The sequence below is a fragment of the Dissoconium aciculare genome, assembly GCF_010015565.1.
Source record: "Dissoconium aciculare CBS 342.82 unplaced genomic scaffold K489scaffold_9, whole genome shotgun sequence".
In the NCBI taxonomy this organism is placed as follows: domain Eukaryota; kingdom Fungi; phylum Ascomycota; class Dothideomycetes; order Mycosphaerellales; family Dissoconiaceae; genus Dissoconium; species Dissoconium aciculare.
In genome coordinates, this window is record NW_022984959.1 from 66,615 (window position 1) to 91,885 (window position 25,271).

The window sequence follows — 25,271 nt, forward strand, 5'->3', positions numbered from 1 at the left end:
CCACCAAAGAACAACTCTTCTCCAATCGTCACGACCATATGTCGCTTGTGAGAGACCCCTATAGCCCTGGACGCGTGCGACGAACGCAAGATCAGGATGATCCCTTCGGGTCTGAACGCGCCCGGACTACAGGGCACAGTGAACGATTCGTGACCATGCGACGGCCACTGACTGCGTCCCGTCCTCATGTAAATCAGGCTGGGCACGCTACTGTGGTTTCTGATACAACCACAAGAGCAGTCAGTGCTGGCGCAGTATGGAGTGTTGGCGGCACCATTGTTACCGAAGGCGTTGCAAGTACCTCCGACGGCCGCGGCGGACGAGTGACCAGTGGGACCAGCGCTCCTCACTATAATGCCGGGTTCCTTCAGCAGCAACAGTCATCTGGCGAAGAACGACTTCGTCATGGTCATCGCCTTGCTCACGCCATGGACATGCAACCAGATCGACCTATGCTAATACACGACAGCTCCTCCGTGTCTTGTCCCACAAGGTCCTCCGTGTATGAAGGGAAGAGTCGCGTGATTTGGAGAGACTCCGCGTAGCAGCGAGAAGACTGCTCCAAATCGCGTCCAACCAAGACTACAAAGCCGAAGAAAGTACCTATGACCCCGTTCCGGGTACTCGATGCGCCAGCACTGCGCGATGATTTCTACTGTTCGCTTTTGGCATACTCTTCTACGTTGCATTGTTTGGCTGTAGGTCTTGGCCCGCATGTGTACCTCTGGTCGGAAAAGCCTCGCAATGCTTCCGTAGGGTCGTCCGATAATTCTTCGCAACGGCAATTGCCAGATTCCCTGACTTCGCCTTTCGGGGCTCACGTCACCTCGCTTTCCTTCAGCTCTACAGTCGGAGACAGTGCCATACTCGCCATTGGTCGTGCAGATGGCCGAATTACCCTATGGAGTCCAAAAGATGCGATTCCACGATTCGACAGTGAGCAGCCAAGCCCAATCTCGTGCGTAAGCTTCAGGCCCACTCCAGTTCGGCGTCCCTCACAACGCGAGCCAGGCGAGATGGTAGCAACAGAAGAGCTTCTGGTAGGCGACGAGGCCGGTAATGTCTATTTCTATACCATCGAATGGCCGGATCAGCTGAAGCGTGATCTCTTCGACTGGCCAGGGAGCATGACACTGTTCCTGCGGATCGCCTCGCATTCACAGCAGATCTGTGGACTGGCGTGGAGCGCAAGCGGCGAATACTTCGCCACAGGAGGGAACGATAACTTGATTCACGTATTCCTGACCAAAAACGTGCATACCAAAGGCCCTCCTTCTAATTCCTCGCCCTCGAGCGATAAAAGCTCTACTACGCCTCTGCAAACCCATGACAACCACGCATCCTCCAACGACACTGCAACTTTGCCACCACACCGTCAACACCGCCCTTCGGTCTTCACCCTCCCCCCAGGCTCTCACCACCAGACCTTCACTCTTTTCGCTGCCGTCAAAGCGCTCTCCTTCGCGCCATGGAACCCACATCTTCTCGCCGCTGGCGGCGGCTCCAACGACCGTTGCATCCACTTCCTCCACGCCGCCTCCGGCGCCGCTCTCGCGACCATCGATTGTCACGCCCAAGTCACCGCCTTGGTTTGGAGCACCATGCGGCCCGAGATCGCCGCGACATTCGGCTTTGCGCAGCCCGATCATCCATTTCGCGTTGCGGTCTTCGCGTGGCCGAGCTGCGCGTGCCTCGTCCGCGTGCCGTGGTGGGGCGAAGAGAGGGCGCTCTGGGCGGTTGGCTATCCCGGCGGTCCCGCGGGCGGCGCTGATCGGAGGAGGCAAGCGGCGGCGACGAAGAAGGGCGGTGGAGCGTGGTCTGGAAGGAGCTCGAGGGAGGAGGAAGGATGTCTTGTGGTTGCGACGAGTGATGCTTCGATCAAATTCCACGAGGTCTGGACGGAGCGACCTCGCGGTGGTGCCGGGAGACGAGGTGAGGCGGGAAGTGAGGGTTTGTTGGGAGGAAGTCAGATCCTCGAGGGAGAATGTTCGGTGAGGTTGGCGCGGGAGGGCTGGATCCGATGAGGGAGTTGAGGGTCGTTGAGAATCCCTTGAATTTGAGGGTTGGAGAAGGGACTTGAGGGAGTGGTGTCGAGGAAAGTAAAGAGCCCACGGGTTTGTTGGTTTTTTTTGCCGCATATTATCCTACTGATGTCGCGTCACGGAAGATATCATCTCATATCTCCACATCCTCGACTTCCACCGCTATGTCTTCCTCAGCATGTTGCAATCCACTCCTACATAAAGAGCCAGCATCCAGGTCACGCCTATGAAATTCTGCCCTACAAAAGCCATGTCGTTCTTGTGAAGGGGTGTGGTTGATCTGGCCGCTTGTTGCGTCACGCAAACACAACTCCAACCTGACTTACAACATCATGATGATCGCACATGAGCTGATTGATTCAAAGTCATTTTCTACCTATCAAAGGTGTATCATTCTGTTGCTACTGCTACTGCTACTGCTATTGTTGGTATCATTGTTGTTGTCGTCGTCGTCATCACTTCGTTAATAAAAACCCGGGGTAGGTATGGGTACTCAAAAAGCCGGCCCAAAACTAATACTAAGATCTTAAGATAGAAGTTCCAAAACTCGTGGTCCCAGCCAAACGAGCGAAGACGGTCATCCCTGAAGATGAGTGATGTCATGAGAAAGGATCGTGGAGGGAAGGATCGTAATGTTGCTGCGCAGAGCAGTGTCTTTTTGCTCGACTGATCGGTGTGCGGGAAGACAGGTTTCCTATGTGTGTGTGTGTACGGAGAAATACCTTTCTGCCCTTCATGTGCTGTGATCAGCCGCCAAAAAACTTGAAACGAATGGATGGTTCGGCTGGGGTGGGTTTCCTGGTCATCATGGCTTGGACAAAATCAGAGGTGCTGCACGAGTAAAAGACAAAACTCTGCGGCCGTTTGTCAGGCTCGAGTTTTATCCCGTTCGCCGCGTTCCCGGTCCCATCCGCTCTCTTGGCAGGATGACGATGAGTAGCCGTTGCCATAGCCGTAGCCCGTTGAGCGGGATTGGCGGGTGTCTTGATATTCGCGCTCTTCGCGGCGGCTTCCATCGCGCACGTCAGATGAGGCGGAGGGATGGTAGCGCGAGCGACGGGAGTCTTGGTTTGATGATGAAGTTGGATCCATGCCTTCTGCCCTGGAGGCGCGTCGTACGTCAGGAGCAGTGGGTGGCGAGTACTGCCGCCTGCTGTAGGAGCCCTCCTCAGGTGGCACGTTGGTGGACTGAGTACGGCTTAGGCCGGGGGGTTTGGGCACGGATCGAGGACGACGAGCGTCAAAGGTCTCACCCTTGTAGCGAGGGTCAACGTTGTAGTCGTCTTCATAGCGACCGCGGCTACGATCTTGGTCATATCCCCGCTCACGGGGTGCTGCCGGGGCAGGATTCGAATCGTACTTGGCTCCGGAGCCGTCTGTGCGGCCGTGATAAGGTTTGCGCTGACGTTCGGCGACTATGACTGGTGGATAGGGCGAACCGCTATCCTCGTCTTCGCAATCATCCGCGACACCAGCGGCTCTGTCCCATGTTCTCGGTGCATCATATGTGCTGGTTCGTCTCATGTTTGCTGGTGGCATTCCAGGAGGTGGCGGCGGCATTGTTGCTGAAGCTCGTCGACCGAGAGGTATCAAGACGGGCTCATGGTCAAGACTGGAGATCAGTCGTTGTTCCGCTGTAACGCTAGCTCTGGAGGGAAGCAGACTTCGCGGGAGTTCCTTGGGAAAGCGTTCAGCCTTGTTGTCGGCATTGGAAAGAGGCATGAGGACCAGAGCACGACACAAGCGAGCACACTCTGTGTCAGGATGGGCGCGGATGAGAGTAGTCATGAACTTTGCAAAACCATGAGGTGTGAGACCGGGAATATTTGGAACCTCGTTGTTGGTAGATGATGAAACCGACGCAGAAGGTTGAATCAAATAGTACTGACAAAGCAGTTTTCGGTAAATATTTCCGATCGAAGCGAAGGAAAGGCTACCACCGAAGATTGTTCTCCAAGGATAGTGTTCCTCGGCCACGGCTGTCTCATTGAAGAAGCGGAGCATCTTCCTTGGACCGACGACGAGGCTGTCCTTCGGCTCGTAGTCATGGATGATATGATCGGCCAAGCCTCGTAGAAATTGACTGAGGCGCTGGGTAGGCTCACCATCAGGTTGAAACAATGGCTTCCAAATTTTCTCGAGTGTGGTAGGCTCTGGAAGGGAGGTCTCTTCCACGATAGATGTCCGCAGAGGGCGAGTACGATTGGCATTAGCTAGCGGACCGCCAGCTGGATCGAGACTATCCTTGCGAGCACCACCAGACTTGTGATCTTCTGCAGCGTCGGAACTACCACGCCGAGCGTCGGAATTCGCGCTTGGTCGATCATCTTTGCCGGCGTCAGTGGAAGTTCGAGATCGTCGAAGTCCCAAGTCGGCGTCCACTGCAGAAGGCTGGCGAGTATCTTTGCTTTCGCGACGACTCCCAGTGCTGTAGGTACTAAGAGGGTAGTTACCGTCATCAGAAGCACGATCGGGCGATGACGGTTCGTCATTGACACAAGGTGGCTTATAGTTGTTCGACTTTCCAAGTGACCCTGCATTTGATCTTGTCTCGGAGAGAACAGGTGATTGCTGGGTCAAGGACGTATTAATCGACGTCGGCACGTTGATTGCTTGTAGGGTCTTGAGGACTTGTGTGGTGACTTGTTCCGTCAATTGCTGAACGAGCTTTGGATCTAATTGATTGGTGCTTGGAGCTTCGTCGAATGCATTGCTGACGACATTGGCGATTGGTGTATCTTGATGTAAGACGGGCGATTGTCGTTGGCTCGTCCTTGGGCCGGCCGGCGACCGCGAGCTGCGTAACTTGATCCAACTATCATCCTTGTCCGATGACCGCGAATGGCTGCTCGATCGAGTCGATGAGCTTGAATCCGACTGATCGTCCGAGAATGATGGCTGTTTGGGAAGAGGAGGGCGCAAGGTGGGATCAGAGCGATGGACGTCCATGGCTGTTTGTGGTTCCGTCTGTTATTGATTGTTTGACAACGAGAGGGTAAAATACAGAGCTGGTTTTAAGTCCTTCTAAAGAGAAGAGCTTTTATTTCTGTAGTTGTGGGTTGTCGATCTTGTTCCATGAGTATGGAGCAATCTACGCCATGTCGTGTCATCAACACAGATCGGCCAAAATTCCAGTATATTGAAGGTCAATAAGAAAGGTCGAAGCCGTTTAGATGTATATGATAACAATTTCGATCGACAGAGATCGCGAGATGTACAATCTGAGGTGATACAAGCCGCGATGGGGTGTTGGTCGATAAGGAAACCTTGTTGTCTCGCCAAGCGCTTGAGGTGTGTTGTACAGTATTGTCTGGCGCCGGAGTGGATGCCGCGCCTGATGAGGCAGTCTTCTGTAAAGGCGAAACAAAACGGCAGGACAGCAGAATATCTTCTGCGATACTTTGGCTGTATTATGTCGAATTTGGCTTTGCTCTCAAATTTGTTCTGTTGGCGACGAACAGAAAATGTATCTGTGTATTGTGGATGATGGTGGTGTCGTTGGTGGTGGGGAGGCCCAACCGGTCAGTTGAAACGTGTGACGGGATCGACAACTGTCAGCGACGTCATGCCCCTTTGGCCATCGACTCCGCCCTCGACAACACTTCCAAGCGAGTCTAGATCAGACGCCATGTATCGAATGTATCGTTCAATGCAGTATGAAGCCGCCCCAAGAACTCGGGCGTTTGTCCACGAGTCCTGCTTCGGTGAAATCCTTCTACCCATGATATCGATGTCGCGCTCCGCTTATCATTGGTGGTGTGCATACCGTTCGTGCGCTGCGAGCCGCTCTCCAATGCTGTATCGATATCGTGGCATGCCCGATCAGATTGACGATTTCGATTGGACCTTCGTGACGTGTCGCTACTGTGCTCTTCACGGAAAGCTCTCCGCAGAAATATGTATGCTCGAGTATCGTAGTAATAGCATCGTGTGAAGAGATGCTGAGAGGCTCATGTCGCACAACAGCCCTACGCGACTTGGACCGAGGGCGCTGAACGGCATCCTGGCCCAGCACGCCAATACGTGGCCGCCACTGACAAGCGATTGCGGGGGGAGACGACGCCAGTTTCTACTAGAACGTGTGGCCAGCTTCCAAGGATCTTGACAGGCGCCTTCAAAATACATGTGCGAACCGCGAAAGGGATGCAATGAGCGCATTGACAGTGACGACCGTCAATCTCCCTCCCTTTCCCCCGAGGGCGCTACGTCCGGAGAGGGCGAAGGGCTAGAGGTTTCACCCCAAAACACTGAACATGACACGCCGCAAATCCTTGACCCGGGGATGACAACGACACAAAGCGTCTGAGCCACATGGCGCAATCGAGAATTCTGTCTGCGAACGCGTGATCTTGAGGAAGAGATGTGTGTACTGCAGTACATGACGTGCAGCTGTGTCTACATCCCGTGGTCAGGATGTACCACCATGCGCCTATGGATCGAGGCCCGAGGCCCTGGACTTGTACCCTACAGCAGCCTTCCCTCGTCGCACTGCCTGCTTTGTGATGAAGAAGAAGACGTGTGGCCTCCGCGACATTTACACTGTACAGTGTCAACAATCATTATCATGCATGTGAGAAATGCCTCGAGCAATTTACGGGGTCAGTCGCTCGATTTCATCATTCGCTCTTATGAGGCCTTGCTACCTGCCCGTCGGTAGTCCGTGTGAATGGTCGACACGAGCATCTGGGCAGCTTGAGAGCCGTTCCTCCGGCTATGAGTGCTGATATCAACCACGACGTCCACAAGGCTCATGATATTGGCCATGGTACGCTGAACCCGGACCAGGGTCGCGATGGGCTGATCTGCGCGATCTGCGAGATGTATAATGGATTGGGAAGCGTTTCAGACATCGTACTCAGTGCAGCCTTCCGGTACGGCTTCTTCCATGCTCCATGTGCCGCGTGCGATGCGTACAACCGTGATCTGAGTGATGGCGACTCGATTTGCCAATTCTGCCGGCATCTTCGTCTGAAACATCTGCTTGTTTGTCGTCGCAAAGATTGCTTGGACGTTCCGGTGCGCATTGGTCAATTCAGAGATGCGCAATGCTCCTGCTGTGTCTTTATGTTGAAGCACCTCAACGGGCGCGGTTCCGATGCCGCGAGACTGCGTACCAGCGAATTTAACGAAGCAACTCGGGGCGATCATGACTCTCTTGCACCCTCTTACAATGGACAACGTCTGACATTTGGGATGGCGCAACCTTTGATTTCCCTACGCGTGGGTGCAAACGGCGAAGTCAACCACGAATTCCTGGTCCGAGATAATGGACCGGTCATGGAAGCCGATCCGTCAACCCAAAAGCTACATCATCTGCCCAAATACGTCGATTGGCGATACTTCCGGGATTTTCCCTTTGGTATGACTCTGACATATGGCGATGGCGGTCATACGATTGGAATCCCCTCAGGGATGATTGAGCAGCCCGGACATTGGGAGGCGAGCGCCCTGCCCGAGCAGTTCCGCTGCGTGGACGTGGTCGATGAATGTGTCTGTTTCAGTCCCCGAGGGAGTCCCTACGTTGCGCTGAGTTATGTTTGGGGCCCTGTCAAGTCTTCGGACCTCCAAGCTACTATGGCAAACATACAGTCTCTGGGCCACACACGTGCTCTGTCGCAAATTGAGCTGCCGCAAACGATCAGAGATGCCATGACAGTGTGCAAAGAGCTCAACCTTCGTTACCTCTGGGTCGATCGTCTGTGCAACGTACAAGATGCGCCCGACCTCTCAGAGCTCATCGACAGTATGGGTCTCATCTATGCAAATGCCATATTCACGATAGCTGCAACGGCGGGCGAGGATGCACACCATGGACTTCCAGGCGTCAGTAAACCACGCTCGTGGAGTCAAGGGACCTGGAACGTCTTGGGTCTGGAAATCGTCACATCTGCGCCGTACCTCGACCAGATCATAGTCAAGAACAAATGGAACACAAGGAGCTGGACCTACCAAGAGCAAGTCATGTCCAAGAACTTGCTCTACTTCACTGACTACGGCATGTACTATGTCTTTTCTGAAGCGAACGTGATCATGTCCGAAACTCGTATAGGTTTCGACTGGGGCCGCGGCATTAGCAATACATTGAAATCACGGCAAAGTTACCACTTTGCCCTACCCGAATACACACGACGCCATTTGAGCTATCCCTCCGATTACCTGAGAGCGTTTTCGGGTTTGCTATTTTCGCAGTATGGCAGCCAGACGATGTGGGGCTTGCCATGCGCAGATTTCGATCGGGCTTTACTCTGGAGACCGAGAGAAGCAGCGGCGGACTCTGCGAGAAACGACACGACAAACTTTCCAACCTGGTCGTGGACTTCTGCCGGAGAAGTTCGACAAACACAAGAGATCGAAGTGATTTCCGTAGCGTTATGGTTCTGCATCTCTGATCACGAGTACGACGAAATCGTAGTGCTCGCGCCCAAATTGCAGGGCTGCCCCTTCACTCATACAGATGGGACTGGGGCGGCTGGAAGGGCGCGACTGATAGCAGCGCTCGCGCTGCGAGAGGGTTGCTTTCTTTCGTCTTTTCCCGGTGATTTCAACATGCAGACTGATCAGATTCATCTCGGCAGACTGCTCGCCGAAAAATGGCCCCAATATATACTTTTCTGGCGGGAGATGTTCACTTCTTCTCGGTACGACGTGCACTCGGAGCAGATCCTCTCGCGGTCACAAAGGAAAGCTGCCACTGCCCAGCCTGGCCGGGTCATAGTGCATACTCAGATCGTCCCGTGTAGCAGCTTGTCTTTGGATACTTCTCTCCAACATCTGGTCGCCCGTGAAGACTATAGTTTTAACTTAGCGATCATTCGAGACCACAGTGGTTTTCCTGTAGGTCATATCTCCCTGCCTGCCACATTCCTCCAAGAGCTGGACTTACCGGGTTCAAACCAGCGCTATCACTTCATCTCCCTGGCGGTGACACATGCAGATTGTGAGGGCCCGGTGACGGTGCGTCCATGGCCGGAGGTCGCGGATCCAGATGAATTGACAGAGATGCTATGTCAATTGATAGCCTGCCCGTGCAAACGCACCGCAATTGATGGTGAAAGCAGAGATGACTACAGCTCCCGCGACCACGATAGCATCGACAAGCCTGTCCACCTAGACCTCTGCCCGTTGTATACCGGCGCAAATGGCAAAGGGTCTGCCGCCACCGAATTAGTCCAATCGAGAGGCGACGCATATGCTCCGGGTCGTCCATCTAAATCACACCAACGGCGGATGATCGAGGACACATTCGGAAAGAAAATGTTCGACCAGCTTGGATACCGAGATCGCAACGGCAAGAACATCCTCAAATTCCGTGAATCTTATGCCTATGAGGTGCCTGCGCTCAAGGCGATGCTCATCCGCCGCAGTGCGACCGAGCCGCATGTGGCGACGAGAGTGAACATCGGTCAGATCTACATGAAGAAATGGTTACAGGCTCGACCGCGATTCGAGACGGTGGTATTGGCCTGAGAGGTTCGGACATAGTCATGCTCCCTAGGAAGTATCGTGTTGGGGATTACCACGCCGCATGGTGCGTCTATTGTCGTCTTCGTACAATGTCCGCTGGCGCATACGCCAAAGCAAGAACATCCACAAGTACAGCGAGAGGACTCGTTATGTCTCATATTGTGGGAATGTTGTTGTCTTTGTTGTCGTGGTGCCGCATGGCACGCCTGGCCGGGCCATTTGCGGCACAGCAGTCGCCTGGTCAAGGTGGGTATGGCTCGGCCCAGGATCAGCCCATTCCATCACCATTCTTGTTGTAATTGATCGACATTAGTACATCACCTAATCAGGTTGAATATGCCGTGCGACGTTGCATGTAATAATTCGGATATATGCCTGGATACTGTGCGATGTTAACGTTTCGATACGGGCGGGACGGGTGGAATTGTGAGACGGAAGAGCTGAAGCTGAAACGCCAGCGCGCGTGGCACCTGAGACATATTTCCCGTAGTGTTGATTATTCATCAATTACCGTCATCACCACACATGCTCCTCTTGAGCAAGTCTTCAGATGAGGGCCATCAAGAGTCTTCTCCATTCACGAATTGTATCTCGTGGCACTGCATCTGGTGAGGCAACTTTCCGGACAGGTGAGCTTCCCTGAGGGCGCGCACGAACGCCACTAAAGTTTGATGTGCAGCTTTCGACCCATACACCTATTCCCAAGGGCGTTGGTTGGACAAGGATTCAGAGCGACGAGCTGAACGACATCTATACTTCAACTTCCAAGCTCTCCTCGACACTGTGATTGCCTCATGTCCCGGTGCGCGAAGTGTTGTCAAATGTGAGAAGAAAGAAGGAGGTTTCAACCGAGTGTTCTGTATTCAACTTGACAACGGCCGCAATGTTATCGCTCGGGTTCCAACTCGGGCTGTGGCGAATCCTGGACTCTCGGTGAGCTCCGAAGTAGCGACATTGCGATTTGGTGAGAGCATCCTCCCCTATGGTCACGCCTGCAAAGGTTGTGTGATTGACCTTTCACGAAGTGAGGTGCAACACCACTATACCCGTCCCTGCAGTGCTGTCATGGAGCTCGATAAAGACCAACCCGGTCAGTTCAGAGTATATGGTCATGGAGACTATACCAGGTGTGCAGCTAAAAGACGTATGGAATGATATGTCGGCATCGCAGCACATCCAATGCATATACTCCATCGGGAAATTGACGAAGCAGCTGTGCCAGCACGAGTTTCCAGCATACGGGTCGCTTTTCATGAAAGATTGTGCACCTCAAGGATCTCGATCGCTGGAGGCTGAACAATCGGTCGTCCTTGGGCCCACTCATACTTGCTTTCCGAACGGGGTCCTTCCTATCGAAAGCGATGCGCCAAGTCGCTCGCTCAGCGAATACTACGATACTTGTGAGTGATGAATCTAAAGTAGCAGGCCTTGCATAGTAGCACTGATACAACCAGTATCCCGTTCACACAACATGATATCTGGCCACAATCGAGGGAGCAATGAATCCTTGCTCCGAGATCCTTGGACCAATTTTTCTAAGGACCATGGTATGCTTCTTGACGCGTGTTTTAAAACGCTGGAGTTTCTAGTTAGCCTCCCAGAAGTGCAGGATGCGGCACGTCCGATATTATTCCATCCTGACCTCCACACTCGGAACATTTTTGTCGACGAGACCGACTTGACCAAGGTGACCGGCATCATCGATTGGCAATCCGCAACCGTCTCGCCAGCATTTGTCTACGCGGCCGACACACCAGATTTCGCAGCGAAGCCTGAGCTGGACGAGACGCTGGAAACAGCAGCTAACAAAGGGGCAAGCGCTGACAGCAACAGTCCTCTTGCAAGGATGCAAGCCGATGCAGACTTTTGCGCGAAAACATGGGCGGCTGTAGCGCAGGTGCATCAGGGGTATCGAGAGGCAGGCAGACTCGGACAAACGCTGCTCTCGTTTCTTGCTGCTGGACACTGTGGCTGGCTCAAGGATCCCACCACTCTCCAGGTACTACTCCTCAATCTCTATGAAGATTGGACCGATTTCGGGCTTCCTGGACAATGTCCTTATCAACCCCCCACCGAAGAGATCGCGAGAGCCCGCGAAGTCCGCGAAAGATTGCAGACGACGCAGCGTTTGAAACAGCTCTTGTCGCGAAATCTGAGATGCGACTTTGATGGATGGGTAGCGGAATCGCGTTGGGACGAGGTCGTTCCTTTGTATCGAGCGATTTACGATGATTTTGTGGCTTCATATACTGACGGGATCGTCGACGCGTCCTTGAAAGATCAGGCACGTCAGGAGGCCAATTCCATCTGGCCCTTTGACTTGAGGTAGGAACATACATGCATTATTACATTTTCAACATATGAAGACGAACCCGATGTGTTTTGGATTCCAAGGTCGCTGGCATCACTCTTATACTCGTGCAGATAGTACATCACGCAATGACATTAGACGATAGAACGTTATGGATAGATATATCCTCTGGAGAGCAGTCAGGTCTCGCTTTATCGAGATGTTGTTGTCGTTTTCATTGTTGTTGTTGACTTCGAGGTCATAGATGCCATAGTGCCCAGCGGATTGCCCGGCCAGGCAATTTGCGGCACAGCAGTCAGAGCAGCTGGCTCAGCCCTGCGAGCGGGACATCAGACCTCTTCGAGCACAGAGCGCGTCATCATCACTACTGTTCTTGTTATGATCGACATTCGGATATCACCAATCCCAGGTACTATATGCCGTGTGTCGTGTGACGTTATATGTTGTTTGTTATCATATCGGATATATATACTGTACTGTGCAATATTTCCGATCAAAACCGCGGGAGGAGGAATTTGTGAGACAGAAGCTGAAGCTGAAACGCCAGCGTACGTAACACTGACGGGGCACCTGACACATACAACAGGACCGTCTGCGTACAGTAAACGGCGATGGAACGAGACGACAAACGGTTACGTGAACCTCGGAAGCTTTGGGCCGACCACGTTGGAAGGCCGGCCTGGACTGCCTGAATTCGGCGGGTCCGTGTCCAGGCAGGTGCTGTCGCCCGCACACGCTGTGCGACTGCACCGCAGATGTATAGTAGTAGTACATCTTATACAAGGAGGTCTCTTCCTTATTCACGCAGGTAGGGAAAGGAATATTTACACGATGACTTGCGAACCCTACCCGTAGCATAAATCACGGCCAAGAAGCGGTGAAAGCGAACGCCTCATATACGTATAATGCGCATGTCCATTAGCATAGAGGCTTCGTATGTTAAGCGAAACAGCGAAGAGCACGAGAGTCTCGAATGTGGCGCCGACCGGGTGGGCCACGGAAGGGAGGAAGTTCTATGATTGGACTGGAATGTGTTTCAGAAGGTTCGGATGGAGGAAAGGGGAAGAAGGGGAGGGATGGAGTGGAAGGGATGGTGTGTATGGTGTGTGTGGGGAGAGAAAAACGAGAGGACTGAACCACAGGAATTTGGTGGGAAATCCCTCTCGCTCACATATCCATGTCTCCATGCTTTTCCCTGGGCCATTTGCTATTTTGGCGGCGGTCCAGGAGCAACAGCAAGCAGCTGAGACACCGACGGGCCGGAATCTGACACAAGCTAAGGCTGAATCGGGCCAAGGACGGGCGTGCCGCCTTTCCACTCTTCCCGCTCTTTCACTCACGAAACACTTACTGACATTCACGCCCCGTCACACACTGTCACAGTCACACAGCCGAACTCCTCCTTTCGACGCCGTTTTTTTCTTGCTGTGACCGAAACTCTCGCGTACGCTTCACGACCCTCCACTGCGGCGGCGGGCGTTTCATGTACTTCCAAGGTTCCGACCTTGCACAGCACACACTCTGCTGCACGACGCACAGCTCACACGCGCGCTCTCACTCTCGCTCACCTGCACCATTCAAGTTTCGCCTGCCTCTCACCTGCAGCAGCCTCTTTTATTTTCATTGTTGCCCCCCTCCCCACCTTGGCCGGCCTCTCTGCTGTGTGTACCTGTAAGATTCCACACCACGACTGTACTGCACTGGACTGTACTGTACTGTTCCAACAACCACCAACAACAACAACCCCAAATCCTCCCGAGGTCTTCATCATCATCATCATCATCATCATCGCCAACATCCTTCTCATCCTCCTCCATTTCCTCCCTCCTCTGCCAGTCTGTTCTCTGCGTGCGTTGTTGGTCTCTTGCTGAGGAGATCGTCGCCCGGGCCGTCAGATCACCGACTTCGCCGTACTCGCCCGCAACAGTACTACTATTACAGTATACACCACCCATCCTGCCTACTCCGAAACTCTCGGCTCGGTTTCATCACTCGCCATTGCGGCCCATAATTGGAAACCCACGACTTCGCCTCACGCCTCCTGGCCACTGCCAATTCACGCGTGACGACATTACAATCCTCTGCTCGATTGACGCTGTCCACAACATTTAATCCTATCCTCCGTCGTTACCGCCCGTCGCTCTCGCCTGATCAGCCTCAACATTCACTGGTGGCGTTTCACCTGCGCTCGCTCAATCCCACTTTAAGAGAAACCATAAGGACACTTCATCACCATCATCATGAAGTACTGCTGAATCGATCGTGACACGATCTTCTTTTCGACACACTCGGCCACGCTTGCCACGACCGAACCTATCTCGCGCGCGTGTTGCGCGTCAATTGCGACTGACTGAGCCCAGCTTCTATCGCCGCTCTTCACTGACTATCCACCATGGCTGCCATTGCGACCCGCTCAGCCTATCCTGCCGGTGGCATGACCATCGGCATGCCGGGCAATCACTTTCGCACAGCTCCGAATGCCAATGCCGGACTCGGCCATGGTGTCTTCACCAGCCCGACCGAGTCGGAGTTCTCCGATTCATATCGTAGCGGCCTGGATGCCGTACAGGATTGGGATGAATCGCGTGTCTGTGACTGGCTCGCGAGCATCAACTGCGGACAGTATGTCGACATCTTCCGCAAGAACAACATTACAGGAGAGAACCTGCTGGAGATGGACCAAGCCATCTTGAAAGAAATGGGCATCAAAAAGATTGGCGATCGCGTTCGTATCAGCAGCCACGCCAAGCGCTTTCGGAGTAGTGTCTGCAAGCGCGCAGGCAAACGCAATCAGAACCGAGTACGTGACGCCGTACACCAATGATTCTTGTATGTGGATACAGCTGACATCGATTGTGTAGCTCTCCTTGGCCACATTGGACGGTGCCATGGATGCCCCAGTACCACAGACCGCGCGCCTTCATCCTGCTCGCCAGGGTCAATCCCGACAAACCGGCCGGCAAGCAGATGCCTCCTATGGCGCTCGATCACCATCTCCAATGACCGGTCATGAAAACGCCAATAGCCGAGCCCGCCGTCCAGCGCCATCGCCATTGGAAACCGGTCGAAAAGATAGCAACGGATACACACAGAGCGGCCCGCCCACTGCTCGTTTCACGGGCGCTCAGCGAACCGAGACACCCTTGACTGCGCGCCTACCACCAGTACCGCCAGCAGCGTCGATGGATGACTACAATCCGAACTCTGGCTCATTACCTAAAGGCATGCCTTTGATTCGCGTCATTTACGAAACCGGTCATGCTTCGGTGATCAATATCAGCAATTTCCGAACTTCACAAGATATCATTCGTTCCACTTTGCGCAAGGGCAACCTCAACGAGAACCACCATCGGTCATACTGCTTCTACATTCTGGATGGCCTAGATCCCAGTCCCATGTTCTGTCGACGGCTTGGTGAGGCTGAATTGTGTAAATTGTGCGACGACGACGTGCGAAGCGATCGTGGCCGTCTCATTCTGCGCAAAATCCACGCCGGAGAGCCCAGTCCAGAGCAACTCAAGGCAGCTGCTCGTATTGCCGAGAGTCAGCTACCCGAGCCTCCAGCCATCGAGGTTCAAGCGCCGCAAAGGAACAAGAACAAGCTCCGTTTGGATCGTTCGACCGGAAAGTCATCACAAGATGACGATTATGTTGTCAGTCCTGCAAGCACGAACTTCGACACCCAGAGCTCAATGCAACGGAACGCCAGCAGTGTGTCGACCACATCACAGCGCGCAAGGAAACTCAAAGACTTTTACGGAGCCCGACCGCCGACCGAATTGATCACTCAGGATCTACAATCATACTTCCCGGAAGTTGCCAAGGAAGAGATGGACAATGCTGTCCGCATGTCTATTCGGCGAAGCAGACGACTGAGTCGCGCGGTTCGCACATTAAGTATGGCGAGTAATTTCAGCGTGGCCAGCAGTCTCAATCTGAAGGATGCTCCGCCTTTGCCAACGATTGCCGACACCTGGCTCAAAGATGCCAATGCCTCACAACGTGCCGGCCTCCGACCTCTGAGCGTTGTGCGACTTGGCCGATCAGACTCCCACCGCATGTCGGTGGCAAGCAGCATCCTCTCCCCGCTGGACGAGGAGTCGCCGATCACACCCAATCATCGCCGGAGTTATGCGTCATTTGCGGATAGCAATTCGGACATAGCCACGGGTAGCCTTGCTGTGACAGACCCCGATGGACGGACTTCCTTCTTTGAAGAAAACATGGCCAGCAGTCCTGTACCTACCGACAATGGCAGCAACAGCGATAGCTTGAACTCACGCCTATCACGATTCATCGCCGAGGACGGTGAGGAATTGGACGAGGAGCTCATGCAACATCTGGAGAAGAGCAACTGGGATGATTTGAAATACATGAAGGGTGCCATGATTGGTCAAGGTTCCTTCGGTACTGTCTTCTTGGCTCTCCACGCCGTCACTGCTGAGTTGATGGCCGTCAAGCAAGTCGAGATGCCTTCCAACGACGGTAGCGCCATGACCACGAAGAAGAACAACATGATCGAAGCCCTAAAGCACGAAATCAGCTTGCTTCGTGACATGAAGCATCCCAACATTGTGCAGTACCTCGGATCGAACAGTGACGAGACCCACTTGAACATTTTCCTCGAGTACGTTGCCGGCGGGTCCGTTGCAACGATGCTCGTCAATTACGGCTCCCTCCCGGAGCCCCTCATCGCAAACTTCGTCCGCCAGATTCTTGAGGGTCTCAACTACCTCCACTCCAAGGACATTATCCACCGTGACATCAAGGGCGCCAATATCCTCGTCGACAACAAAGGTACCGTCAAGATTTCCGATTTCGGAATTTCCAAGCGTGTCGAAGCCAGCACCCTCCTCAACTCCGCCAACACCACTGCCGCCGCTCCCGCACCCAAATCTTCTCGCGCCAACCCGCGTGTCTCGCTCCAGGGCTCCGTCTTCTGGATGGCTCCCGAAGTCGTCCGCCAGACCGCCTACACCAAAAAGGCCGACATCTGGTCCCTCGGCTGCCTCATCGTGGAGATGTTCACGGGCTCCCACCCTCACCCCAACTGCACGCAGCTCCAAGCCATCTTCAAGATCGGCGGTGCGCCCGAGAACGCACGCCCGGATATCCCGACGCAGGCGAGTGCGGCCGCGCGCGATTTCCTCCGCCGCACATTTGAGATCGAGCACGAGCTCCGTCCCAGCGCGATGGAACTGATGGAATTGGAATTCTGTGCAGCCAAGGCTTGAGATGGGCCGACGGAATGACGACACGGTGTCGGGAATTCCTTCTTACCCTTCTTGTTCTTTTCTTACTTCTCCCACCCACATCGACTCTCTTCGCCTGCCTCTCGACAGAGCGCGGATGGCGGATGATGCCCCTTTTTCTGGTTGCGATGATGAATATATACATGACGATGATGACGATAAGACGATTAAACAAGATCACACCCTCTCCCCCCTTTTATATATAACACTCACACAAACAAACACATATTCTCTCTCCCTCTCACGCAAAAGCATCGTACCATATTGGTTTCATCACTTCCATTATTTCTCTGGTTGAACTGTGAATACTTCTGTGACTACCTTCCGTGAGCAAGGACTACTACGGCTACAAACCCCTCTGCAACCGAGCATCTTTTGTGGTAATCTAAAAGTGATCCGCCTCAACTTCCATGTCTCCCATCTTCGGTGTCTGTACCAAATTCCATGTACTTCTTTCCCAGCACGCAGTCCCGACCATGTCTGTGATGCCCGGAACGCGAGCATTACGCATTCGACCCTCCCTCATCGCTGTCCATGCCGTCCAGAGCCAACCATCGAAGCGGCGACCTTCGCTTGATCGGTGCCGAAATTGCGCAGATGGTCACAGCCGGTCTGAGCTTCATTTTTCTACACTATCTGGCGAGCCCGCCCGTCCTCGGCATTGCTGCTTGTCCCATCAGGCGGGAAGGGAATGAAAGTGTCGTGAATGCCCGGCTAATCGATCCCGTCGACGGCGATGGTCTCGCATCAACGGAACGCCACGAAGCGAACCTCACAGCTTTGGCGAGGCGGCCCTTGCGGTGAGGCGCTCGGGTTGTTGAACGCGCAGTGGAAAGCATCTATAATTTTCCAATCATCGTTAGTGGGAGAGGACGAAGGAAGATCCCTAGTCGCGCGCGCAAATTGTGGCCCCGCAAGCAATATGGGAGAGGTAATCCTCATTGTGTACGCACATGGGAGCAGGCCAGTGGAGTCCGTGTTCCGGAAAACGGCGAGGTCCTCGGGCTGCTGCTGTTCGATGTAGTACCATCGGTGCTGGTCGTTGTGGTGCAGCAGCCGGTTCTCACCGACGCGGTGGAGATAGAGTAGATCGGCTGTCGTCGTATCCGCGGGATCGATGGTGGTAAAGTCACAGAGCGCGAGCGGCCAGTCGTTGTTCGGTCCGATCAAGGGTCGCCATACGCTATCAATGCAGCAAGCCCGTCAGCTCTGGGAACAGGTTACCGGCTACCTCCCTCTCTCCCGCCCTCTTCCCGGAGCAGACTCATCTGCTGACTACAGAGCACACTCACTTTAGCATATCGTAATCTCGGCCTTGAAAGAACTCTTCCTGCCCGGGGAACGCCGATTTAAGTTGCAGGTCAGCACCGTTCACTGAGAAGTCTACGTGTGCCAATGTTGCTGGTTGTTGATGCGTGACGATGGCGAAAGTGTCAGAGGGGAACCTCGCATCGCGCTTCCTGGCCTGAATCTCGCGCGCAGCTTTTCGTCAGATGGTGCCTGAAAAGCGTGAGATGGTTCTAGCCGGTCCACTCACGACATATTCAAAGGGCTCGACGCGACTATATTCGGGAAATCGCTGCTGCAGAATCGCGGCGAGGCGATACATGTAGGCTTCGTGGGCTGCTTCGAAGTCCCCGAGAGCATCTTCCACCCTCAAGTCCGTTTTGGCGTGCAGGAAACAGAATCCGTTGCGATTCAGATCGAAACGATCTCTGTCGCGGACTGCCTCGATCTTGACGATATGTCGGTCAGTGACATAATTCGTCCTCGATACACCGTCGGTCACCTGGAACTCTGCTCGATACGGCTTCTCCTTGTGGTAGAGCTTGTCGCGCGCGAGATAGTGCAGCTCCGAAAGCGGCATTGCGCAGTGTTCGTTGGGGAATTCGACCGGGGATCGCTTCAAGTCTGAAGTTGTCATGCGTGGCCTATAATGTGGTTGCAAGTGGCAGGTGATTGAAAGTGATATCCTGTCAAGCACATCGAAACAGTGCTGCTACGTCTTGATGACCAAGGGCAATACTACCTGTAAGATACCTACGATTAGTTGCAGTGACGCCAGAACTAAAGTGGCGCCACCAAACAACAGAACAGCCCAGAACGTGTACCATTGCAGCGGCGCTCTCCGATCTCGCCACAGGTCTGCGAGCTCACTCGGTTGCTGCCTCTGCACGAACTCCTGTAGACGCGCTAGTCGCTCTCCAAAGAGGGGGAAATCATCTTGTGAACTGTATGTGTTCTGCTCCTGCAGGGCACCTTCAAAGTTGCGGCAAGTCGAGGGCCATAGCTCCGAAGGCAAGGCCTTGATCTTGCGATTGTGCGAAGACGTGCAAAGCTCGATCAGGAAAGCATCGATATCTTCGCCATCGTCCTGGAGCCGCTTGAGCTCTTTCTTGGCCAGCCGTCTAGCGGCCAGAGTTTGTCCGAAAACAAGCCGATAGGACAAGAGAACTTCCCGTGAGAGCTGTATGAAGCATTCAGTGGCTGCAGAGTTGTCAGCTTGTATATCGTATAGAGCACGATGCATCCTGTGAGACAGTCAGTCCGACTCAACTCCGATAGACAAGCGGAAGACTTTCCCTAATAGTAAAGGTGGCATGCTATCCTTCCTGAGTGCATTCAAGGCGCAGAAGCTTGGGTGTCTGAAAACGGACAGCAGCCGGTTGTCGGCATCAAGGTCGAGATGGCTTGTGATGTTGTCGACCCATTTCAAGCGAATCTTGCCAATTGTGACGAGAGTCGCAAGATTGAGGCTGGGAACCCCAAGATTTGTCGATAGCTCTGGCCTGACTCCACCTACAGGCTGCTGCCAGCGTGTCCGAGGCATAGTCCTTTGAAAGTGGCGAAAGATCGCCGAAACAGGTCTCCTGACCGATTCGAGCTTCAGACCGGCCTGCTCATCACGCTGCTGTTGTACTTTGAGGATATACTGGTCCTCCGATGGTCTCACGGAGAGATCCGGTTGTAAGCACATAGAGCTCCAGCAGATGACGGCAAAAACAAAAACAAAGCATGCAGACTCGACCCCAACTTGCGAGAGCAAAGGATCATCGGACATAGTCGGGACGACTCGCGTCAGAGCAAGGAAGATATCCTCAATCGAGCTGCTATCGTCCGGACGCGCAACCACAACCTTGACCACCTTCTCGAAAGCCTGCCATCCCCGAACAGAATCGGGTTCGAGGCCTTCCACGACTCTGAGGACCGGTGAGAATGCACCGGTGAAGGTGGCGCGGAAGCATGCGTCGAGATACCTGCAGTACGACGCGATCCCCGGCCAACTTGCCAGATCCTCTTCACTACACCCAAATAAAGCTTTCATAGCCTGCGTCACGCTCCGTTCCTTCCAAAGTTGGACGTGGGAGCTGTCGTGCTGCATTTCCACATCCTCGCTTCTTCTCTGGCCTTTGTTCCGTGTCCGCAGGAGGAGGGACAGCCGCGTGCTGTTGCGTTTCCCGCGCATATTGATTCTCGAATGCATGGTTGACGACCGGTGAAGAGCGCACATTGTGAGCAGCTCAAATAAGGCCAGGACTTGTTTCTGCCGGGAGAAAGGACTCTTCAAGGATCCTACCCTGTTCGGTAGCGTGAATGCCGTGTCCTTCTGCGTGACAGAGATGCATGTTTATATAAGAAAGAAATACTGCCTTGACTTCAACGATGCCTATCGAGCCGCCCTTCCCCTCAGCCTCGTTGAGATGCTCCACCGCCATGGTGCGTCAAGGTGGAGTGGCGGCCTCACGACTCGAAGCGCTTGCTCCCACTTGCTTGGTGACACCTTCAACTTCACAGAGGACTTGCATGTGCGTGATGGTGCCACGCGCAGGCATGCACGGTGATTTTGTTGATCGAGCGGGGCCGACAGGGCGTCCGCGACGAGTGATGACCTCGCCAAGCCATCTCAACATGTCCCGATAAGGCCGAAAACGCTAGAGCTTGACTGATAGGACTTCCCTTATCCTTGATCAACGTGCTCAGGTGTGCATGATGTATGTACGATGTGCATGTACATGGTACTGTAGACATATGAGGTGCGCATCGAGCTGGTGATTCTAACCCCACGTTTCCTGAAAGTTTCTCACCGGTCACTTGCATCTAGAGCTTGTGAAGGCTTAGGTCACGACACCACTGCGGAGTGATGGCGCCGATCGGACAATTTCGCTTATCCGTCCAATGAATTGCAATGCACCCAATACTGCACTTCGTTGCGCGCTGCCATGCAGCACGTATTACTCTGACATCTGAGAGCGAGGTACACCACTACATGTCACTCACGAACAACAAGCCTTCCCGATATCTGGTCTCGGAGAGATAGAGATCGGACAAGCGGCTCAGATTCCGATGTCAATGCATGGCAGTTTAGATATAAATAGGGCGTTCTCGATGCTCGAAATTGAGTCTCGACGATCTTGTGTCGTCGACCTCATAACGAACGCGACTTGATACCTGCGATTCGACACCGAGCATTCCATAGACCACAAACAAGATCAAGATAGTCCTTCACATTCATAGCTCTCCAGCTGGTGACTCTTGTATGTACAAGATACAACCATCTCGAAGGTCCCCAGGTCGCTAACTTCTAATGACAGACACCATGGATCCTTCGCACTCGATCTTGACGTTGCTCCAGCCGTGGAAAATTTGGTACAAGGTCGACATGGATCTCAACGTCCACCCGCTCGCCAAGCCAGTTTCTCTCAGCCTTGGTGGCCAGGGCAGTCTGCCACAAAAGCCTCGCAAGGTGGTCCTCAGTGCTCCTATCAAGTCGCCGGCAGACATCTGAAAGATTCGCATTCATCACTGATGCTAGAGGCACGCATCTCGTGGGATTTGGAGTGTATGGGGCCATTGTTCTACGTCGAGCTTCTGCGAGATCATGCTCCGAGATTTAGATACCAGTCAATTTCCCTTCGTCTCTACGTCCCTTGTTTACCTCGTGTACCTCGTTGCTCATCTGATCTCTCGCCCTCCAAGTATAAGGGTCTGTTTATGACATCGGCAGTATCATCTCCACATGATGAAGACTACACTATCGTAAGTAGCCTCGATACCAAACTCAGTCGCGTCTGGCTTGCGCTGGCGTAGCAGTATCTCAGCCTTTTCTCTCAGCTCACAAGCCCTTTTCTCCTGCTTGTTTTCTTGCTCGAGAACTTCTGACAGCTTGAACATTACTCTAGCATGTTCACCTACCCGCTTCTCCTTACGTAACTTGGTAACCACGAGGGCGTCTTGAAGATGTTTGCTACGAATCATGGTCAGCGCCGATTGTCAAGATCAAGCTGCAAGGTCACAATCTCACATTGCTGCTTCGTTTTTGCCTTGGTCAAGAGCAACGCAGCCAAGTTTGTACATGCAAGCAGCATTGAAAGGCGCAGTACGCAATTGGTCCCCTCTACACCAAGCGTTTTGTGCCTCCATGAAGTAGGCCTCCGCAATCTCGAAGTTGTTTTTGCGACGATGGAGGTTTCCTAAAGCAAAGCGAGTGCTGCCACAGGAACCCAGTCAGTATCGGTGCACTTTGGACGTGATCTAACTACTTCGAACTTACTATGCTGCATCTGCCCAACTGTAGAGCTCCGATGATTCGTATGCTTCTAGAGCCTCTTTGAGCAGCCGCTGCGCATGGTCGAGATCACCAGTATTGATTAGAGAGAAACTCATGTCGGTTTTCAGGGTAGCAGGCCAATCTTCGGTCGTCTCAGGGTTGCCTTGTGACCACTGCAGCCATAAACTGCGAGCGGTCTCGAACCACTCAACTGCCTGGTCAAATTTGTTCGCGGTAGCATATCCGTTACCGGCATTTCCTGCAGCCCATGCCGACTCGGTGGGCTTAAATGGTTCATCTCTGCTCCTAATGTCATAGGACTTTTCAAGCCATTGGATACCAGCTTCTGTATTGCCCAGCTGACACAGAAGCTGGCCTCTGTGAGATGTGAGAGAACCCTGCAGCGCAACGACCTGCTGCTCGATGGGAAGAGCGAGTAAAGCCAAAGAGTTTACCTCCAACAATTGCTCCAATTCGTCGAGGGAGTCGATCTCAAGAAGATATCTGTGCTTCAATCAGCGGAGTTGCAACTCGTTTGTCAGGAGCAATATCTACCTCTGGCAAGCATTGTTGAGATCACAGTACGCCTGCACTGCCCGGAACTTGGGAGACAGTTTGCTTTCTTCCTTGTAAGAATCACGTAATTGTAGAACGTGATCAAGTAAGGCGGCGCACCGATCCCACATGGAATACAACTCCGCGGCGGTAGCATCTCGACGAGGAAACTGATGAGATATCAATGTAGCGGCGTTGTTGAAGCTAGTGTTTCGTTGCTCTAGAGTCATGAATGACTTGAAGGATGACTGAACAACACGGTGAATTGAGAACGATCGAGAAGACCTATCACGTTGGATGAGCGATTGCGTAAGCAAGACTTCTACTGCCGATGAGAACCTATACGCAAATCAGTAGTTACCCTCCTGTCGAAAAATTGACTTGCTTACGCATGCTGGTCAGCAATGAAGTACATGGACTCAGTGAGGACATCTGATTGAGGCTCAAAGATTGATTGCGTAATAGCGTCCGGGGAGAAATAACAGAGGGTGCCCAGTATTGTCGAAGCCTCTACACTGAGATATTTGAAGTGGAAGTTGCAGATTGCCTCGATCCGAGCTGCTCCTGAGACGCCGGACACTTCGCGCTGATAATGCTCTACGCCGTCTGCAATAGACCAGGAGCGCTTGTGAATGAGACCGGCCATGTGAGATATGTATAGAGCGTGACCACTGAGTTTTTCTGCCAATTCATAGGCAGAAGTGACTTCACTTTCCCTAATTTCGTTACCAATTTCGTTCGACAAAAGGTGGAGAAGATATCGCGCTCCAGTAGCGTTGTCCCAGCTTGTAAGCTCAAGACCGCGCTCAGCCACGTCGAATGCGAACGATCGATTACGAGTGGTAATGATGGCTTGGCCACGGCTGGCAGCGGGCCAGTACGACAGGAGCAGGTCTGGGATTTCCGCATTGTCGTACACCAAGAACCAGCGGCATCCTAAAAAGTTTATGTTAGAATCTTGATCTGGCATTCAACAAATTGCGAGAACACCAACGAGTAGTCTGGAGCCAACTCAGAACCAATGACTGGTTTTCAACATGGTCGCACTGTTTAGCATCAGGCAGTTTAAGTCGCAAGGCGATGTCTGTGAAGCTCTGCTGGATGGAGACCGGTTTCTCAGCTTTGATCCAAAACACTGCGTCAAGTTCACCTCTTTGAAGCTTCGTTTCCACATATCTATGGGCGATTGAACTCTTCCCGATGCCACCAAGGCCCCAGATGGCTAGTGAACAAAGGTCGTCCCTGGATGCACCCTCTTTGAAATGGCTCTCGATCTTCTCAATGACATTTTCTCGATTGTAGAAACGGCGCGTCTTGATGGCCGGTAAGATAATGCAAGGCAATTTTGCAATCTCAAAGCTGGATGATTCTGTGGCTTGAGAAACGGGCAAGCTCAGAGGTGGCCACAAGCAAGTCCGGCTTGCTTGACTTGCTTGACTTGATCCAAATGCGGTTAGTCACCAAGTCAAGTCGGCCAGGTTTTTATGTGTAATCAAGTCAAGCCGTAGATTGAGACTTGCTTGACTTGCTTGACATAGGTCTTGGCATAGATCTAGATTGTACATGTCGCGTACACTATGGCGAGAGTCACTCATCCGTATAGATTAGGGTCTCAGCGTGACCCTCCAGCTGCAACCCAAACCCTTATTTTCCCCTGCGGATACTGCCGGCGTCCAGACAGCCAATCAAAAGCTAGTAACCCCGACGTCACCTCACAGCTGACCTCCGAGTTACTCTAGAGACACGCGAAAAAGAACGCTATTCTACTCATTATTATGGCCTCAATCATTAGTGACGACTTGTCAGACCCACCGTCTACATCAAATCTCTCGATACCTACCGCAATCCAACGATCCAGCGACTTTCAGTCGAACACGGGCGCAAATAGTAACGATACCTCTGTACACTCTTGGGAATACGACGGTTTCAATCTACGATACCTCTCGAGAGAGTACGACGTCGACAACGTTGGCGAAAAGAAATCGTTCATCTATGAGCATGGCTCGAGATTCATTAAGAAGAGCGATCAACAAGCCTACTAGCTATGCCGATATTGTCACCAGAGCAAGCCGATGAAGTTCTCGGCGTTCACTGTCGCT

General features: G+C 53.1%; 8 protein-coding genes and 1 pseudogene across 9 annotated transcripts; 5 read left to right on the forward strand and 4 right to left on the reverse strand.

Annotated features, from left to right (window-relative positions):
* Positions 1 to 38: 38 nt before the first annotated feature.
* Positions 39 to 2,024, forward strand: K489DRAFT_389675 (WD40 repeat-like protein; the record flags this gene model as incomplete). Its single annotated transcript, XM_033606530.1, has 3 exons — positions 39 to 109; positions 236 to 521; positions 546 to 2,024. 3 exons carry the CDS (start codon positions 39 to 41, stop codon positions 2,022 to 2,024), a joined length of 1,836 nt encoding a protein of 611 aa, XP_033457925.1.
* A 347-nt stretch (positions 2,025 to 2,371) lies between these two features.
* K489DRAFT_259735 (uncharacterized protein) lies at positions 2,372 to 2,777 on the reverse strand. Its single transcript, XM_033600030.1, has one exon. It carries the CDS (start codon positions 2,643 to 2,645, stop codon positions 2,433 to 2,435), a length of 213 nt encoding a protein of 70 aa, XP_033457926.1. The 5' UTR covers positions 2,646 to 2,777; the 3' UTR covers positions 2,372 to 2,432.
* A 132-nt stretch (positions 2,778 to 2,909) lies between these two features.
* On the reverse strand, positions 2,910 to 4,991 carry K489DRAFT_371866 (uncharacterized protein; the record flags this gene model as incomplete). Its single annotated transcript, XM_033603271.1, has 1 exon — positions 2,910 to 4,991. One exon carries the CDS (start codon positions 4,989 to 4,991, stop codon positions 2,910 to 2,912), a length of 2,082 nt encoding a protein of 693 aa, XP_033457927.1.
* Positions 4,992 to 6,966: 1,975 nt separating this feature from the next.
* On the forward strand, positions 6,967 to 9,783 carry K489DRAFT_259833 (HET-domain-containing protein). The gene has a single exon (XM_033600032.1). It carries the CDS (start codon positions 7,107 to 7,109, stop codon positions 9,507 to 9,509), a length of 2,403 nt encoding a protein of 800 aa, XP_033457928.1. The 5' UTR covers positions 6,967 to 7,106; the 3' UTR covers positions 9,510 to 9,783.
* Positions 9,784 to 12,015, forward strand: K489DRAFT_259834 (uncharacterized protein). The gene is made up of 4 exons (XM_033600033.1): positions 9,784 to 10,135; positions 10,186 to 10,470; positions 10,532 to 10,906; positions 10,961 to 12,015. Exons 1-4 carry the CDS (start codon positions 10,057 to 10,059, stop codon positions 11,833 to 11,835), a joined length of 1,614 nt encoding a protein of 537 aa, XP_033457929.1. The 5' UTR covers positions 9,784 to 10,056; the 3' UTR covers positions 11,836 to 12,015.
* Positions 12,016 to 13,167: 1,152 nt separating this feature from the next.
* K489DRAFT_259857 lies at positions 13,168 to 13,981 on the forward strand (annotated as a pseudogene; the record flags this gene model as incomplete). The annotated part of the gene is made up of 1 exon: positions 13,168 to 13,981. A coding segment is annotated over one exon (521 nt), but the record flags the coding sequence as incomplete, so codon positions are not given.
* Positions 13,982 to 14,209: 228 nt separating this feature from the next.
* K489DRAFT_322726 (Pkinase-domain-containing protein) lies at positions 14,210 to 17,051 on the forward strand (the record flags this gene model as incomplete). The annotated part of the gene is made up of 2 exons (XM_033601643.1): positions 14,210 to 14,576; positions 14,785 to 17,051. 2 exons carry the CDS (start codon positions 14,210 to 14,212, stop codon positions 17,049 to 17,051), a joined length of 2,634 nt encoding a protein of 877 aa, XP_033457930.1.
* Positions 17,052 to 17,816: 765 nt separating this feature from the next.
* On the reverse strand, positions 17,817 to 20,580 carry K489DRAFT_371870 (uncharacterized protein; the record flags this gene model as incomplete). The annotated part of the gene is made up of 5 exons (XM_033603272.1): positions 17,817 to 18,252; positions 18,362 to 18,534; positions 18,607 to 19,000; positions 19,181 to 19,600; positions 19,727 to 20,580. The coding sequence occupies 5 exons, from the start codon at positions 20,578 to 20,580 to the stop codon at positions 17,817 to 17,819; spliced, it is 2,277 nt and encodes a 758-aa protein (XP_033457931.1).
* Positions 20,581 to 21,801: 1,221 nt separating this feature from the next.
* On the reverse strand, positions 21,802 to 24,708 carry K489DRAFT_432816 (Tetratricopeptide-like helical; the record flags this gene model as incomplete). The annotated part of the gene is made up of 7 exons (XM_033608496.1): positions 21,802 to 22,314; positions 22,372 to 22,557; positions 22,621 to 23,121; positions 23,173 to 23,511; positions 23,562 to 24,108; positions 24,167 to 24,609; positions 24,698 to 24,708. The coding sequence occupies 7 exons, from the start codon at positions 24,706 to 24,708 to the stop codon at positions 22,077 to 22,079; spliced, it is 2,265 nt and encodes a 754-aa protein (XP_033457932.1). The 3' UTR covers positions 21,802 to 22,076.
* Between the last annotated feature and the right edge of the window lie 563 nt (positions 24,709 to 25,271).